Source organism: Morus notabilis, unplaced genomic scaffold (genome assembly GCF_000414095.1).
Source record: "Morus notabilis unplaced genomic scaffold, ASM41409v2 Scaffold498, whole genome shotgun sequence".
Taxonomy (NCBI): Eukaryota; Viridiplantae; Streptophyta; class Magnoliopsida; order Rosales; family Moraceae; genus Morus; species Morus notabilis.
In genome coordinates, this window is record NW_010358720.1 from 347,257 (window position 1) to 365,312 (window position 18,056).

At 35.8% G+C, this 18,056-nt stretch overlaps 3 protein-coding genes across 4 annotated transcripts; 1 reads left to right on the plus strand and 2 right to left on the minus strand.

Moving 5' to 3' along the window:
• The first annotated feature begins 3,322 nt into the window (after nucleotides 1–3,322).
• On the plus strand, nucleotides 3,323–5,413 carry LOC21397056. The gene is made up of 2 exons (XM_010093136.2): nucleotides 3,323–4,609; nucleotides 5,086–5,413. The coding sequence occupies exons 1-2, from the start codon at nucleotides 3,574–3,576 to the stop codon at nucleotides 5,169–5,171; spliced, it is 1,122 nt and encodes a 373-aa protein (XP_010091438.1). The 5' UTR covers nucleotides 3,323–3,573; the 3' UTR covers nucleotides 5,172–5,413.
• A 74-nt stretch (nucleotides 5,414–5,487) lies between these two features.
• LOC21397057 (pectin acetylesterase 12) lies at nucleotides 5,488–9,709 on the minus strand. Of its 2 annotated transcripts, XM_024162409.1 has the most exons (13): nucleotides 9,357–9,709; nucleotides 8,899–9,185; nucleotides 8,622–8,708; nucleotides 8,365–8,489; nucleotides 8,175–8,235; nucleotides 7,992–8,045; nucleotides 7,833–7,910; nucleotides 7,361–7,466; nucleotides 7,095–7,240; nucleotides 6,845–6,948; nucleotides 6,154–6,198; nucleotides 5,859–5,987; nucleotides 5,488–5,777 (listed from the first exon to the last, which is right to left on the minus strand). In XM_024162409.1, the coding sequence occupies exons 1-13, from the start codon at nucleotides 9,556–9,558 to the stop codon at nucleotides 5,639–5,641; spliced, it is 1,563 nt and encodes a 520-aa protein (XP_024018177.1). In that variant the 5' UTR covers nucleotides 9,559–9,709; the 3' UTR covers nucleotides 5,488–5,638. The 2 variants fall into 2 exon arrangements, with proteins under 2 accessions (XP_024018177.1, XP_024018178.1); XM_024162410.1 differs by having other exon boundaries at nucleotides 5,697–6,198; nucleotides 6,828–6,948.
• Nucleotides 9,710–11,067: 1,358 nt separating this feature from the next.
• Nucleotides 11,068–14,699, minus strand: LOC21397058 (protein ABC transporter 1, mitochondrial). Its single transcript, XM_024162407.1, has 5 exons — nucleotides 13,430–14,699; nucleotides 13,140–13,305; nucleotides 12,244–12,353; nucleotides 12,017–12,133; nucleotides 11,068–11,783 (listed from the first exon to the last, which is right to left on the minus strand). The coding sequence occupies exons 1-5, from the start codon at nucleotides 14,390–14,392 to the stop codon at nucleotides 11,388–11,390; spliced, it is 1,752 nt and encodes a 583-aa protein (XP_024018175.1). The 5' UTR covers nucleotides 14,393–14,699; the 3' UTR covers nucleotides 11,068–11,387.
• Nucleotides 14,700–18,056: the final 3,357 nt, after the last annotated feature.

Sequence of the window (18,056 nt, forward strand, 5' to 3'; positions counted from 1 at the left end):
CCCCTCCCAGGAGACTCGAGGAGCGGTGCAGGGTAGCTGGAGTTGCTACTGTTGGATCAAGTGAGGATTGAGTTTATCCTCTTGAACAAATGTAAGGAATTTGAGAAATTATGTAAACCTATTTAATATTGAATTTACTAGACTGTGGATGATGTCTATTGTAATTGATTATTTACATGTGCATGTATGTACGATACTGTATGTCCTGTGGGGTGGAGCCCTATGTGTTAGAGGCTCCTGGATTATGTCGTTTATTTATATTTTTATGCAGTTAAGTGTGGGACCCGGTTAGGAATCTGCTTTATTAATCCCAAATCGAGTTCCACGTCACCCACCCCATTTGGGGGGCGTGACACTTCTTAGGTTTTCAGGCATAATGTTTTGAGAAGTTCCCATTAACATTTTTCGGGAGAAGATGATTTGAAATGTTAAAGGAAGTTCAACCATTTATTATTTTTTGGGAGAAGAAGTTGAAGCTTTCGGGAGAGCAACTTGCCAGACGAAGGGATTTCACTGTACAGTTTTGAAGACGAGTGGTGCTCGCTAAATCAGGCTACACGGCGATGGTAAATTTTAAAGAGGGAGTTTTTATTTGTATAAGTCCGATTGGTGTTTGTAATCGTAGAGGATTAGTGGATTATTCAATGTCTGGGCGCGGCCCCACGAATGTAGGTGGCTACCGAATTGCGATACTAATTTCACGTGCCTATCTATTTATTGCTTTCATAGTTTATTAATTTAACTTGATAAAATAATTGCAAAAAAATGGTAATAATTATCCAAAACGCAATCAAATTTTTAATGTTTTCTCTGTTTATTTCAAAGGTGTTTAACAGTATTATCTTTTGACCAAATTTTTGTTTGCGTGTTTTGGTTGCTAATTCTGATATTGATTAAGATATAGTTTGTAACATTTATTTTAAGATACAACAAACAATAAAATGAAAGAGAATAAAAAATCCACCGATCGGTCGTTGTTGGAATTTTTTTTTTCTTTCTAATCAGTCGTTGTTAGATTTTGATGACCTCCACCCCACTAAGCTATCTGGATTCATTAGTATTAAAAGTTTTAATTACTACATTATAAAACTAATGCAGCATATATATATATATATGCTTATCTTATGTTAATTTATTTCAAACAAGACTGATGCGATTAACTATCTTAAAGAATATTTGGTCAAATCCTGACGATTTTCTTTCTTCCCTGAGGCAAAATCTCAACCAATTATGCCACCAGTTTTGATATGATAATTTAATTTATTGTTTTTTTTTTCTTTCTTTTTGTTGGGAAGATATATTATATACTCAACAAGAAAAGGAATTCAACACAAGACGAACGTTAGCAAATGATATTTTAATGTAGTAGTAGTGCTCAGCTGAAACACCGTCCTAGCTAGGCACTTAATTTTCTCCGAATTGCTTAATTATTTATTAATTTGTTGAGTGTAAATATGATCTCCAGCTGTTATATAATTAACATTATCGCGGGGTCATGGCCTTTTATATACGAATGTGAAACTATTATAATAAACTAATGGCGGGACAATATTCAACAACATAAATTGATTTATATATATATATATATATATATATATTATTGGGGGAGTCGTCTCAGGCTTGCACGTAGACCTATACATGTAATGTGTCTCTCGCTTGAGATTATAAATTGATGAGATAGACAATCACCGGGTCGGCGATCGTTCGTCGCCGCCACTGGTTTATATATATTTCTTCTTTCTTTTACTTGAAAGACCAATAAAACGATTTAACAAGTTCCGTCATATGTTCCAGCACAAGAAAAATTAATTAATTAAAAATAAAACACTTGTATTGGAGTTAAGAAAATACACACGTCGGACGGTTGGCTGGGGACCCAGCAGCAGTACCGGGCGGCGAGGGGGTATATTATTCATATATACAGTTTAGATTTTCTTTTTTTTTTTAAAGAAAAATAGGCAATATATATATGTATATATATATATTATGTGATGAGTGAATATTGATGGGTATGTATATCCCCCAGATTAAAATGAAGCGGTGGACTGTACCTTCATGAGATATGTTGTAAAAATGTGATTATCCTTACTTCCGTTTTATAGTTTGTTTTTGAACGTTAGATTATATCGAAATATGAACATATTGCGGTGGTATAAATGTATGGAATAATTTTCTCATATTATTATTATTATTTTATTATGATGACGATGGATTGTTAAGAAGGAAGAAAGACGACAAAGAAAAAAGAGGGTGTATTCATAGCCAAAAAAAAAAAAAGTGTCCGAATGAAAACGCGGACAGATGTCTAGATGGCAGAGAGAGAGAGAGAGAGGTGAGAAAGTTCAAAACGCGCTTCAGAAATACGTCACCTCCAAACCTATGTTTGTACAATTATAAATATAAATTCATTTATTAATTATTAATTGTCTTTTTAGTTTGGTCGGGGCCATTCTGATTTATCCACGTAATGCACTCTCTGACCAAACACAGCACAGTAGTGTGTTCCTATGAAATGAAATGAATAATTAATGTTCAACCCAATCTCACTCGAACACCTCCTTCAAAATTTAAACTTCAAGATCAAACCAAACAAATAATTATTTATTTTTTAAAAATTAAAAAAAGAAAAAAAAAAGAAAAGAAAAAACCAAACACACACATGACAACATGGCATGGCCTTAATTCTTTGGCTGTTTTCATCCATCAAACAAGAAAGAAAAGAAGAAATTATTGTTTGTTGGCCAAATGTATATCCCATCCTTATCCTTTTTCCCTTTTTAGATTTAGATAAACCTTGCTCCAATTCCAATATCTATATGCTATCATTGTTTCATTTTCTCACTTTTTTTCTTCTTTTTTTTTCTTTTTAGTATTTTTAGTCTCGTTTATTTTGTTGATTTGAGTTTAAAATTCGAGTTGAGATGTGATTTTATATGAGAGCTTTTTACTGTAGTAAAAAAGTTAAATATAATTATTTATGATAACTTTTTACTGTAAAAAAATTTAAATTCTAAACTCGAATCAACAAAGGGAACGGAACCTTACTTTTCAAGCTCACCTGGCCGGGCTACTGCATCTGCAGACCGACCTAAAATAATTAAAAAAAAAAGAAAAAGGAAAAAAAAAAAAAGAAAGAGAGACTAATAAAGTGAGGAGGAGTACATTAATGGCTAGAAACATGACATGTAATGCCAACACGATTGATTGATTGATTGATTGAATGCAGTTAAAAGTAGTAGGTACGAAGCTATAAATATAGAGGCCAAGCTAGATGGCATGAGAATATAAAAATAAAATAAAATAAAAATGTCGAAATAATCTGGCAAGCTTTACCTTATCATCCAAGTGAGCAAACGAATGATTCACAAATGCCCAAACGCCACTCTCACACACGTAAATATATATACGTCCTCTAGATTTATTCCCCCAAGCTACTCTCCTACGCAACTTCCACACTCGCCAACAAATAGACCCTCCTGCTTCTGTTTCTTCTTCTTCTTCTTGACCTCTAGTTTTTAATTGCTGTTGGTCGTATCATATACACATACATACCTACAGAGAGACTAGACTAGCATGGCTTCGGATGAGAGCATGACCGTCCGATCTTGTATTTCTTCTGTGCAGGAAGAGGAGTTTGATCATGAGGATGATATAGAGGGCGGGGATTTCTATCAACCCCACCAGTACCAGTGCCAGTGCCAATTCCATCCTCACAATAAGTACTTCTCCAGGCTTTCCGTGTGCACCACCACTCCAACTGATGATCCCGAAGAACAAGCTGCTGGAACAAACCCAAACCATGAAGATGATCCCCAAGATCACAATGTCATGGGGATGTACCACATGATGTCGGGGTTGTCCATAGAAAACTTTGATGGTGACGACGGCGACGTCGAGGATGAGTTGTCCGACAGCCGATTCAAACCAACCAAGAAAGGAGGACTGGATCATCATCATGATCACATGGGCCTCGTTAGAACGTCTGACTCCGATGAAGAATCAGGCGGTGGCTGTTACTCTCTTCCGGCGACGCCACCCCGCCGGATGAGACCTTCAGGGTCAGCTGGGAGGAATCACCGGCGGCGGCGTAGTGGAGATGCAGGCAAAGAGTGTGTGAGCGAGAACGAGGCGGCCGCTGATCGTTCAAGGCGGAGGAGAAAGAGAACGGTCACGAGGGAGACGTTGCTGCGTGACACAAATAAGTTTCGAGAGGAGGAGACGATATTGATGATGGAGATGCAGGACAATCCGGCTCATGAGAGAAGTCAGAGAGTAGCAGCAGTAGTAGGAGATGATGATATTATTGATGAAGATGATGATGAGCATAATTCAAAGTGCAGCAGCACAGGAGGAGAGAGTCAGAGTGAGTCATCCTCAGTACTGCCGATGGTGGTGAGGCCGAACGGGGGGAAGAGGTCGCTGCGAATGGATTTGGAGGAAGTCAAGGCTTGTAGAGAGCTTGGATTTGAGTTGGAGACGCCATTACCATTGCCATTACCATTGCCGTTGCATACTCCTACCGTACCTAATAATCTCTCCGCCGACACTGCCAGTACCGCCACCACTAGCGGCGGCAATTCCCCGGTTCATTGGCGCATCTCCAGCCCAGGTTGGTTCTCAAACCTCAACTCTTTTATCTTTAATTTGCTCCACGACGTAAACAAATTAATTAGCTAGGAATGAATGAAGATGATTCATATGCAAAGTTAAGTCGGGGGTAGGAAAATAGGGACCAAAGTGTAAAACCTTTCTCTAATTACAATGTTTGGTTGGATTCTATTTTCTCATCTTTTAATTTCAAGGATCAAAATTGGAGTTCTACAAGGATTTTGAATCTCTCCCGCCGAACTACTATAAATCCTAGAATCCATCCTAAAAATTCTCCCACCTCTATTTCACCTTCCACTTTTCTCTCCTAACAAACAAGGCCTGAAGCTTCTTTTATCCATTTATTATGTTTTTTTCCTCGTCATAAGTTTATCTGATAATGGAAATAACAATGATTAACGACGTCGATTCTATATATACATATACATATACGTATATTTTGTTTGCTCCAACTCTAGCTGATGGACTGAACTTCAGGTGACGATCCCCGGGATGTCAAGGCTCGCCTAAAGGTTTGGGCACAGGCGGTGGCGCTCGCATCAGCATCTCGCCAGGCCAGTTGACATATATGGGCTTTTTTTGATAAATATTTTATTTTCTAATAGTACCAAGATCTGTTTGTTTTCATGTAATGTACTCTATGATTTGAGGGTGACTGGGTTTGGCCTGTACGGGATCTTGGAGAAGGGAAGGCAAATCAGCTTCACCCAATTTTCTTTGGCCGAGACTTGTCATTGATTTTTCTTCTTCTACATGTAAATACAACATAAACAATACCATAAAGGACAGGACTGGAGTTTTAAACCGTATCTAGGCTTATTAGAATTTAGTAGATGAAGAAGCATGGGATTTGCTCCTGTGTACTGGTGACTTGTATTGTATTGTTTTCTGCGTGGGATTTCTGTAATTAAAGCAATGCATTGAGACAAAAATGATAAAAGGCACAAAAATAGGGTCAGCATAACTTCATATTTACTGCATAGACACTTTGTCTATTCTGTTCTCCACATCCTATTATAAGAATAAACTCTCATACAGAAAACCAAAACCACATGATGCAATTGAAACATATTACAGGCGTCGAGACAACGGCAACGGTCAGTAGAAGATTTAGGCGGGTAAAGGTTAACCTTGTGGAGTGAGAATATGTCACGAAAGTCGGAACATCGCTGCAGAGGAAAATTTTGAATTTCAGCCTCTCACAAGTCACAAATTTTGAAAATGAAGAGAAGGAAAGTTATAAATAATACTTAGGGGTTAGGGAGGAAAACAAAAATGAGAGATATTTGCGCAGCTTGGATTGTTCGAATAACAGATTTAGGATGGTGAAGGTCAACCTTGTGGACTGAGAAGAGTATGTCATGGAAGAGGAATCCTCGCTGCATAGCAGAGTAAAACAATAATTTCAGTCTCCCGCAAAGCCGCAATTGAAATTGAAGAGAAGGTAAGTTAATGAAGAGCTAACTAAACGGGAAAAGAAACTTGAAAGAGACCGAGAAGCTTGAATAATTTCAACATTAGAGATTTTGGAGGGTAAAGGTTAACCTCGTCGGCTGAGAGTCAGAGTATGTCACAGATGATGAATCCTTGCTGCAGTGCAAAGCAAACTTTTAATTTTCACGCTATATTTAGTGGGAAGGATTTGAAAGCAAGACATAGAGATGGAGAGAGAGAGAGAGAGTGTGTGAGAAATAGAAATTAAGAGGGAGAGAATTTTCTTTTCTTTTATTTATTTATTTTTTTCCTGTTGTGTTGTTTGGTATGATAGAGATATTTTATCTTTTGTGTACTGCAAGTGAAAGTGGACAGAAAGAAGTATTATTTATCAAATTACAATTTACTTTCTTGTTAACTTTCTACCAAGCAGAAAAAAAACAAAAACAAAAAAAAGTCCTACCAAACAGCTTAACTTTCTCCATTTCCAATCTAAAATCCCTCCACCTTCTTCTATTTTTAATCCTTGCGAACCATAGGGGCTCACAGGGTCGCCAACTGAAAATTGCAATGGAGAGAGGAATTTTGAAAGAGACGGCCAAGCTCCTATTATTGCCTTAAGTAATATGCAAAAATGCAACAGTAAAATCTGAGTTCAACTAATTTATTGAAATAGCTTAACGAATAGCACCTTGGAACCAGCACTGAACAATTTATTTAGACAAAGCGATAGTTACAGTTTCCTGAATTGATAGTTCGAGAGAATGAGGAATTGAGAGCCGTACATTCTGAACCGACTTACTTGAACACAAGATTGTGGCATGTGGTGTCACAAGGATAAGCACAATCAATAGCTTTAACCCCTACTCTATCAAAGTACCAGTCTCCAACAGACACTGCAATTGCCTGCAAATACAATTGTAAATAAATTAAAGGCAATTCGATATCAAAATTATATTTCTGTACCAGAGGTTTCGTTTGATATGATGAATCATCGGGAAATCTTTGATGCCAGTAATTAGAAAACAAGAGGTACTTAAGTAGGGACGTGCCTTGTTTCCAACAAGAGGAGAATCATCAGCAAACCATGTATCTTGTCTCTCAGACTGGCAGTGGGCAAAACAAGAATTTATGAACAAACCATTTTGACTGGACGCTGAAAAATCTCTAATGGCATTGAGCATTTGATCTCTGAAGTCTGCTTCATAGGAAAGCGCAAAGCCATTACTTAAGTTTCTCAATGTTCATACAGTATACTGGGGCGGATGCCATGCATAAGGAAATCAAAAGATAAAAAGAAACCGGCAATAAGAATCACCTTGAAGAAACTGGATTTGGGATGAATTACAATGTGCGTGATTTAATTTACATTCGTGCCATGAGCCGTGAGGATCAGCAGATGGAGGAGCTAAACTCGCTTGGAGCTGTTGAAAACAAACGCACAAAAAAAAAAATTGTATATATCAAAATCTAGTAATTGCCGTTTCTGTAAGAGGCAAATCTGGGAGCGACTCTGCTGGGCTAAATTTCATGTCTCGCATCTTGGAAACTGAACTCAACAATCACCCCAAAATACAAGGAAAGTACAGTTGAGTAACAATACCTCTAAGAGAGAGAACAATCAATTGTCCTATAAATCTACAGTAGCACCACACATGACATGCATAGTTTTTGAGTGGGCAGAAACGTATAAAAGTAATAAAAATAAAGACCAGCCAGCACCAACACAACTTTGGATGAAATGTGTAAGACTCTTTCCAAGTCCGAGATGAATGGTAATGGGAGATTACCTGCCAGGCATCATAAGCCGCGTTTAGAAGAAACAAAGGGGTCTTGACATTTGCAATCAAATTCTGAGGGAAGAAGCACTGAGAAAGAGAGAGGGGAGGGTTATTGAAATTCTGAATTGCTGGATATCAAGCAATCAAGAAAAGAGAGAGAAGATCAACCGAGTTGGGATCGAGGTGGTTGGTACAAGTTTGCGGTAGATTCTTATTCACTTCCTGCAGTTGATAAAGAAGGATGACGAAACCATCAAAATGTAACGTCTTATGTAGAAGCAAGCAATAACTAATACGTGAAAACAAACGGCTGTAGAGGTACTATCTATAGTCTATTTGATTCTATACTACCTGCAAGGAAACGACACCTGCAAACAAATTCCTTAGGGTGTGGCCACCCGATACATCAGTCCTGCGAAATAAGTGCGTGCAGCAGTTAAGTTTGTAGTTTGTAGTTTGTAGTTTGTAGTTTGTAGTTTGTAGCAAGAAAGAAAGGAAAAAGTAATATATGTATGCATAAATGTTGTTGTCTTGTTATTACGCATCGAGGAAGAAACCAGCATCGCTAAGGCATTTGACACGTGTAGTTTGTGGAAACAAGTCCCTAAACTCATCACAATGAAGTATTGAAGCAAGACCTCCAGCAGAACATCCAGATAGAAGAGCCTATAATATAATATTAATCCAAATAATTCAAACACTATGAATGGATGAATGAAAAAGGAAAATCCAAGTAAAATAAAATAAAAATTAATGCAATCCAAATAAAATAATATTAATCATTAAGCAGGACCTGACCTGCTGCGCATTCTTCATTCCCTTGGAAAGTAAGTCTTCCATGGCGGCTAACCAAATCCGTTGTCCTCTAAAGTTAAGTTGCGCATCCTGATGATGAAATTGAATGAATGAGTACTTACATACTAACAGGATCATTTTCCTTTTAATAATTTAGTATAAAGCAAACATGTCTTGATTTGATTGAGTTTTGTTTTATTTATGTAATTAAAGAGTAGTAAACAAAAGAATTTATTATATATGAAATAGAGAAGAGCTGATGGAATATGGATCCAGCTACCTTATTGAGAGAGTCGCCGCTGAATGAAGCGCCGTCGCAATAGCGGAGCTTGACTCTGTTCCAATTAAAGAAATCTGGATTGTCTTGAGGCTTGTCACTCAAAATTCCGGTGAAGGGAAGCTGCTTCTCCATGTAATGGGAAGAGCCGCGGCGAGTAGTCTTGCGATAAACGCAGGAGCGGATGGAATTACACCAACCACCGCCCTCCAACTGAATGAGCCAGCTGTTGTCTCCAGATCCGTACCCTCTGTGGATATGGTACCCAGGCAGTGTTCCATCCAAACACACTTTACAGTTTACAACAAACCTCAGAATAGACATTTGGTTTTATTTTTATTTTATTTTTACTTGTAAGAAGAAGAAGAAGAAGAAGAAGAAGAAGTTGTTCAAGAAACTAGAAAGCATATATATATACATATATATATATATGAATACATGAAAAAATGAATGTAATGTACCAGCTCCGGTGGAATCAGCAGAAGGGATGAGAGTGAGTGGGACCATCAGTGGTTGAGGTTGAGGCTGAGAATCAAGTCCTAATGCTTCTGCTTCTGCTTCTGCTACCTCATAATTCTCCATCGATTCATCATTAGCCGCCACTACCACCACCGCCAACGCCGCCGCCATCATCACAAACATCGCCGCCACATTCACCTTCATCTTTCTTCTTATTCTTCTTCTTCTCCTTCTTCTGAATTCACGATTAGTACTAGACTACTAGTACCAGTGTTACTTGTGCTTATTCCAAAATACTAAAAAGAAATCTAAAATCTAGTCATTTTTCCTTTTCATTTATTATTACTCGGTGTTTATTCCGAAATAACAAATAACAATGCTGCTCCCTCCCTCACTGTCATTTTTCTTTTTTATTATGAGAGATTCTGCTGTGTTGGTCTCTTTTCCCCAGTGTTCCCCCCTTCCTAGTTTTTTGTTTTTATTATGATTATTTTTTTTACAATATTTTATTATTTTCAAAACCAAACGTAACGCACGCCCTCCAGTCTTCGCATGCTGTTAGAAAAGGCATTATATATATTTTTCTTTTTTCCTTTTCCCCCATAATAAATAATAATATGCGGAGGATGTGTATTACTTGTATTGTATTGTATTTATTTATTTTATGGTGTAAAGTGAGTGAGAGTGTCACAGTAAAAGCAGGAAGGCGTGTTTTGCGCTGTTTGGTAATGCCAATGCTCCCAATTTTACCAAACCATCCACAACAGCGGCAACAAACACGCATCTCCTCCTTTTTCTATTTTTAGACTTACTACTCTCTTTCCTTTTTTAAAATAAAATATATAAAAAAGAAAAGAAAATATCAAGGAAAAGGGAAAGTAGCATTGTGTAAAAAAAGTCATGAATGAAAATGAATGGTTGGGTTACGTAATGGGTATTGTGTAGTATTGTGGGCGAACAGCTGTTTCCATCGAAACGAGTGGTACTGGTGACTGGTGGTGAGCAGTGAATTATTCAACCAAACGACATCTCATAGAGAGATATCATCACACACATATATATATATATATATAATAATGTCTAATTATTGCTTTTCATACTCATGAGCGAGCTGCCTTTCTTTTTTTTTTTTTTTTTTTTTTTTTTTTTTCCTTCTTTTGCCTTCCTTCATTCACACCCGCACATCCAACACAGTAATTAGACAACGCCAACCAATCTAATCTAATCTAACATTGTAAGAATATGGTGTCCCTTTTCCATCTCAAGCTTGGTACTCCATTCATTTTAAACCAAAAATGTCAATCTTAAACACAAAATAATGTTAGTATACTTGTTGGACTTGTAACTAGAAAGCAATCACTTAATATAAGTAGTAAAAAATAATTTAAAAAAAAAAGAAAAAAAAAAACCTCTCGCCTTTCTTGTGTTTATTCGTGTGCATCTTATGTATTTATTTTATCACATGCTAATACAACTCATTCGTTATTAATTATTAACGTGGCCACCGACAGGGTTACAATTCGCAAAGTTGATTTCTCTCTCTCTCTCTCTCTCTCTCCCCCCATTTCAACTGCCGCCTACCTTCCTGCGTCATTCCAAAACCGCCGCCTACCTTCCTGCTTTTCTCATTGTTCCCATTCCATACAATACAAATGCATTTCCATCCTAACACTAGACCACCACAACAATCTAACCTTTTTTTTCCCCCCTAAAATTAAACTCTGAAGCATTTAATTTAATTAATCAAATTAAACGAATCTTCTTACAAAAACGGATCACTTTTATTTATAGTATTAAATAAATTCAAGGGTATCCACCCAAGCCTTACGGCTCTTGTCCAATTTCCAAAATCAACTCAATCTCATCGGAATAAAATATAAAAAACAAATGAACCAACTGAATGTATCATTTGAAAAATGGAACTTTATCCTCTGGCCTAAACCCTAGCTCTCGATTCTATCTCATTCTCAATGAAGCTCGATTTCTACCCAACTCCAATTTAGGAAAAGAAAAAAGAAAGAAAAAAAACCCTATCAAGAAATGGAGCTACTTGACGGCATCTCATCACCTTCTTCAGCAAACTGATAATGCTCGTATACTTCAAGTAGTAATTCCCTACATGGTACCACAGCCCCAAGCTTGATGCAAGCCAAAAAGGCACCTGAAAGCTTGCGATGAAGACTGTATGCCTCATCGGGCGGCGGCGTCAGCCTGTGCTTCAGCATTGTTGCCCCAAGGTTCGAAATACTCTGCATAATATTGGTGGACCGAAAATCATATCCACTGGCTCTTGAGAAAGGCAACCCAACGACAAAACCGGCTTGGGCATGAGCCTCTAACATTATCTCCGACTCCATCCCTGTGAGGAATCCAAGTCTCTGAGACATCTCAATGACTGCGTCTCTATCTCCATTTGCACAAGCAAGAACCTGATCAAAGATGCATTGGAACTTTAGCGCAGAACAAATATATTATATATGCATCGTTATATTCTTAAGAGACATGCAGTTCAATACCTCATGATGCCGGGAGGCTTAATCTTAAAACAAAAATAATCCAATATAACAGGGGTTTGTAAGTGAGGTTAACACCCTTAATATGTTGAGCAAATTGAAAAGACAGGGCTATGCATTGAGCAAGTAAAAGAACAAGTAGACTTAACCATTCTTAAATAGTCATCAACAAAACGTTTCGGGTAGTCTCGAGCTGCTCCAAAGTCGATCAGATTGATTGTTCTAGTGGACTCATCGTACAAGAAATTACCCCAGTTAGGATCAGTCTGCATCACATCAAACACAACACAAGCAATGCAAGTTGAGAGCTAAAGCTAAGAAAAACCAAAAATGACTCGACTTGAGAACCTCATAACTTTCAAATGACAGGACATGCCTGCATAAACCGAAAGACAAATAACTCCATCAATGTGAGTTCTAGCAGCTTCTTCCCCACATAGTTACGAGTTTCCTGGCTTAATAATGCCACTTTATCAATGGGAATTCCTGTACCAATAGAAAATTAATCATCACCAAAGATGTAATTATTAATGAATAGAAAATTAATCGTCACTGAAGATGTAATTATTAATGAAGTTCAACTCTACATAATGAAGAATCAAAATCCGTTTGGATAATTTACAACAAAACCTATTGAAACAAGATAAAAATTCAAAAAAAAAAAATTTAAAAGGAAAATCCCCAGAAGACGACCGTCAGAAGTTGAAAACGAGGAATAGAAGAAATATCATTTCTCCAATCTCATTTCCACAAATGCTTAGTTAAAATTGAGAGAAGCAGATGCAAAATACAATTCACCTTATTGGGTTACCGTCTCCTATTTTATTCACATTGTTTCCTCCTCAATTTCACAATTTATTCAAACTGATAGTAATTTAAAACGCCAGTGACTAATACATGTGTATTGGTATTGAATTCGAAGTTTGCTTCCAGGTTCCTTGGAAAACGTTTAAAAAGTAGTAATTTGAAACCCCAATTAGTAGTGAATCACAATGTGGCCTTTCTACAGGGATTTGAGTTCCTAGAACAGCTTGTAAGCTTTTAGGCATCCAAAAGAACATGATAAATCGGCCAGAAAGAGAGAGTTGCTCTAAAGAGTAATTAATCAATTTCTTAAATTCATTTCTATCATAATCACGCATATTGAAAGCTCTTCCTTTCGATTTAAAAAAGAAAAAAAAAGCTTATTTGTTAGGATCACGGGACACAAATCTCATAACCAAAGCAAAAAAAAAAAAAAAAAAAAAAAAAGCCATTGCTTGAAAGGTATACCTGAAATGAGCTCAGAAGTTAAGACTCTTTTACTTGAAATATGATCCACAACCACAGGGACATAAAAACCTTGTAAGTCAGTGTTGGATAGCAGTTGGAGAAATCGTTTTTGATTAGATGCCTCCAACTCATAGTCGCATTCACGAGATAGTTCTTCTTTTGCAACCTAATTAATAAAGATAACAACACAAATACAAATGAAAGAGTAAAACACAAAGTGACAACTGACAAGACAAGGGGATGTTCATGTTCATCATTACTGGTAATGGTAATAGTAATGGTAAAGCTACCTTGATTGCTCGGTCGAGGTAAAGGCCTTTGGGAATTAAATTAGTATAATTCAAGAGAAGCTTGACATTCTCAATGTCACTTTCAATGCTATCTGCAACACCTAGGTACTGAATTTTCATGGCGACATCCATGCCATCCTTTGTAACAGCTCGGTGCACCTGGCCAATACTGGCGGCGGCGATTGGTTGATAACCAAAAGAAAGCAGAGAAGAGGACCAATGAGGTCCCAATTCAGATTCCAAGACTTGATTGAGCTGCTTTCTGGGCATGGCATCGGCGCCTTGACGAACTATGTCAAGAGCAGCCAGAATGGGAGGAGGAACAAGAGACTCGTCCTGAATGCTCAACATCTGCCCGATTTTCAGGGCGGCTCCGCGCATTCTGCACAGAGCAAGAGCCAACCGCTCTGCGTTTTGGGGGGACAAGAAGGGATTACTAGCATTATTAGGATTTTGAATTGGAGTGCCGAAAACAAGCCTCTTGGCGGACTCCTGAAGAGTTCCCCAGGCGAGTCCCGCTCCTAATCCCGCGAACCCCAAGGCTCTCGAGAACGGGGTCGACGGAACTCGTCTCTCTCTCGGCCTCCGCCGACCTTCATTCTTATCAATGCTCATCATCGTCTCTTCATTTTGACGTTGATTCTGATCATGATCACGTTGATCATTCTGTTGATGTTGATCTTCTGTAGGTTGATTCTGAATCTGATCCTGATGTTGATCGATTTTAGGTTGATTTTGATTCAATGGAGGAGTAAGAATGGGATTAGGGTTAGGGTTAGGTTTGGAGAACCGGCGGAGGGAGCCTCTGGTGAGGCCGGAGAGGTCGGTGGCGGAGAGCAACGCTTTGTAGAGGAGGGAATTACGAGAATAAGAAGAAGAAGAAGAAGAAGAAGAAGAAGAGCGTTTTGAGAATTCCTTGGCAATCAGAGACACCCCTTTCAGCAACCTCCTTACGTCCTTCATCGGCTCACTTCCCCAATTGATAATTATAATTCTGAAAAAAATAATTAATCCCTCTTCTTCTTCTTCGAAATTCGGATCCGCGACCAAAAGCGTTTCCTTTCTTTTCCCCTAGTTTGTAAAGTTCTAATTTTTATTAATTTAAATACATGGCGATGGTCATTTCTTTCGAGTTTCCATTCAAACCTCCAGTCCAGTCCCCTCTTCTACTCTTTACGTCTGCCGTGTCCGCTTCTCTTTCACTCTTTCTCCGCTCAGCTACTGTAGTTCTACTTTTGCATTCCTCCAATTTTATTCATCAAAATGAAAATGAGAACCCTACTCAAAGAAAGAAAAATATGAGCATTTGTGACAAAAGCTCGAGTATAAATCTACTGTTCAATTTATTATGCGTCAAAATTTAAATTATTTTTTAACTAATTTTTGTGTATTTATCCTGAGATCATGTAGTATGATTTAATTGATTAGACATCATAAATTATTATCTAACCAATCATACCACTAAATATTTGACGATGATCGAGTTACTATAAATTTCATTCATGTCTTTACACCCATAATCAAAATAAACTTGTACAAAAATACGGAAATATGTGTAGTTAATATATAAAATTAATGATAATTAAAATATTTATTATGATAATAGCATAATGAAATAATAAATAAATTGCATAATTATTTAAAATATAAAAATAAATTATCAAAATTTAAACGAAATAAATAAAAACATAAAAATTAAAAGTGTTAAAAATTAAAATCTATTACAAAGTTTAATAAACAAAATAAAGTACATATTTTATTGTATTAAATTTATCAACAATTAGGCTAATATTATAATATTAGGCAAATGAAAGATAACTAACTATAACTATTTTTGAATTATTATTAATTATTATTTTAAATTTATATTTGTAAGTAAATTATGAGTAATATAGTAATTCAATATTAATATCAGAAATGAGAGTCTCAATTCCGAAGGAGACGTAAGATTGCTAATCCCATTTTTCAATCTCAAATTTAAACGAGGCCTACCAATCCAACCCCATTCTAGAATAACAAAAAAAAAAAAAAAAAAAAAAAAAAAAAAAATGGGGGTTTAAAAAAAAAAAAAAAAAAAAAAAAAAAAAGTAAATGTGTGATTGACTCTCATTCTCCAATTATGATAAATAAAAATGTAAGTTATTTACCAGCTTGTTGGAAAATGCTGAGTTTAAGATAGAGTCTTCATGTTATGAGTTTATCGATATTAGTTGATCTGATTTTCCATCAAATTTAGAGCATCTATTAAAGATTCATATATTTCGCTCAATTTCTAGTGTATCTTTTTTAATGATTTCTGTTGGTAGAGTTTGGTATACACCATTTTTTCTTAAACTTCATTTGAGTTTACTGATGAAATAAAAGGTCTGTAGATGTCTTGTTTCATATGGTAACAATTATGTGTACAAGTTGATGTTTGTATTTCCTTTTCATGTTTTAAAATATATTTATTCATTAAAAAAAAACTGACAACTTTAAAAATTATTGTTGAACTATTTTTAAAATGCGCTTGATTGTAGGTGTTTTAAATGTAAGGAAAATCTGAAATTGTATATATTCATATTTGATAAATGAAAAAAAAAAATTAGAAAACCCAATAGGCAATATAGCAATTAATAAGTTCTGAAAGGAAAGCAAAACGGAGAAACACCTCAATTTTATCAAAATAGTCTTTTTTTTTTTTTTTCCATTAGTCGACATCTAACTCTGAAATAAGACAACGTCTTTTGATGTTTCAAATTTCAAGTGAAAGCAGAATTAGAAAAATGCAAGTTTGTTTAGGCTTCGTTTATTTCGCTGATTCGAGTTTAGAATTCGAGTTGAGATGTGATTTTATGTGAGAGCTTTTTCCTGTAGCAAAAAAGTTAGATATGACTGTTTGTGAGAGCTTTTTACTGTAACAAAACTCGAATTCTAAACTCGAATCAGATAATTAGTTTCTATGCATTCAAATTAAATAATTTAAATTAAAAGTTAAATTTTTTATAAGAAAAAATAATGCAATAAAATCACTAATCATTAATTTGAACGGCCTTGAAGTTTGAACTCACTTTTGTTTGCAGATTGTTTGCATTACTGCAAAACCACAAGGAAGACAAGAACTGATAATGAACGACATGTCGCTATTTTTTTTTTTTTTTTTTTTTCACATGTGATAAATTGCAGGAAAAAAGACGTCGCACATTATAATAAACGACATAAAAGTTTACAAGTTAGAAAACGACGTTAAATGTCAAGCACGGCATGTCGTTAAAATTTAATAAAAGAACAAATTTTATAACAGAAAATGACAGGTCGTTAAATTTTCATATAAGAAAACAAATTTTATAACAGAAAACGACCTGTTGACTATAATTTTGTTGTTAAAACTTGGTTTCTTGACAAGTGTATGGTTTAACTAAAATTTTGTTGTTTGTTTTAATTTCTGGACAAGTGTATGGCTGTGTATTTCTGGTGGTTGCAAGAAATCTAAAGGGATTTATTAATAATATAATAAGATGATATTTCAAGTTAGTGCAAAGATGATCATGATCAGACATCTCCATTTCATTTTGATGATGCAACTTCCCAGGGATCCGATTCCTTTTGCGATGACGCAAACAAACAAATAAATAAAATATTAAATCGTTGATCCATATGTGTGGGCGCGCAACATTCAGTGTGTTGGAACCATTTTTTTGAGTGGATATTCTCACCATATTAACTATTTAGTACAATTAATATTCTTTATGCATGCCTTTAATATTATCGTGAGAAATTCATCAACAAAAATACAAGGAAAACAAAGAACAAGAGTAAGAATAAGAACTTAATATATTCGTATTCGTATATAATCTTGTGTTGTTGTATTCGTATATAATCTTGTGTTGTTGTTGGTTGGATTCGCTGAATCAAGTTCCCTCACTAGTTGAGTTGAAGATTAGATGATGTATACTATATTTATATTTATACTTACACATGCATAATATATAAGAAATAGCACTAATTGCTTTTGTTCACAAGAGTGCCATTGCCCAGTATATATGTATAAAGAATATATTATTGGCCATGCCAATAATATATATATATATATGAGCTAAATGAGATATTCATATATACACATACAGGTATGGATTGGGCGGGATCTGATGAGACACCCATTAAACAAAATTTAACTATTAAGTATTAAATACGTGAATTACTAAGAGAATAAACGAGGCTTAATTCCCTGAAAAGCAAACTAACATGACTTGCTTTTTCTATTTTTTGATCCCAAAAAAAAAAAAAAAAAACATGAATCAGATGGATAAAGTCAGAGGGCATCAGAAAAAGCAAGCACCACGCCGCACATTCCAAAATCCGACTTCAACTTGGTAAATGGTGGATGGATCTCCTCCTTTCTTTCCTTCCTTCACTACTACTCTTTTAACCTCCATTCTTCTTCACAAGTTCATATATTATAAATATTGTTATAGGATAAAGAGCCTTCCAACCTGGCTACCTAACTCTCATAATTATAATAATATCATCGTCCATTTGAGCCTTTCCTTGTACAAGGTAATTAAATTTCTTGCTGATTTCTACTCTATCTTCTCATCAGCCTTTACTTTTATTCAGTACTTCAGATCATATATATATATATATATAT

Excerpts from the sequence above, each read along its gene's own strand:
- LOC21397056 (XM_010093136.2), top strand. The coding sequence starts at position 3,574 with ATGGCTTCGGATGAGAGCATGACCGTCCGATCTTGTATTTCTTCTGTG. Across the intron at positions 4,610-5,085 it reads TTGGCGCATCTCCAGCCCAG|GTGACGATCCCCGGGATGTC; the intron begins GTTGGTTCTCAA and ends ACTGAACTTCAG.
- LOC21397058 (XM_024162407.1), bottom strand. The coding sequence starts at position 14,392 with ATGAAGGACGTAAGGAGGTTGCTGAAAGGGGTGTCTCTGATTGCCAAG. Across the intron at positions 12,354-13,139 it reads AACTTCTGAGCTCATTTCAG|GAATTCCCATTGATAAAGTG; the intron begins GTATACCTTTCA and ends CTATTGGTACAG. Across the intron at positions 12,134-12,243 it reads TTGTCTTTCGGTTTATGCAG|ACTGATCCTAACTGGGGTAA; the intron begins GCATGTCCTGTC and ends GATGTGATGCAG.
- LOC21397057 (XM_024162409.1), bottom strand. The coding sequence starts at position 9,558 with ATGAAGGTGAATGTGGCGGCGATGTTTGTGATGATGGCGGCGGCGTTG. Across the intron at positions 9,186-9,356 it reads TGCTGATTCCACCGGAGCTG|TGTGTTTGGATGGAACACTG; the intron begins GTACATTACATT and ends TAAACTGTAAAG. Across the intron at positions 7,467-7,832 it reads CGGCTTATGATGCCTGGCAG|CTCCAAGCGAGTTTAGCTCC; the intron begins GTAATCTCCCAT and ends TGTTTTCAACAG.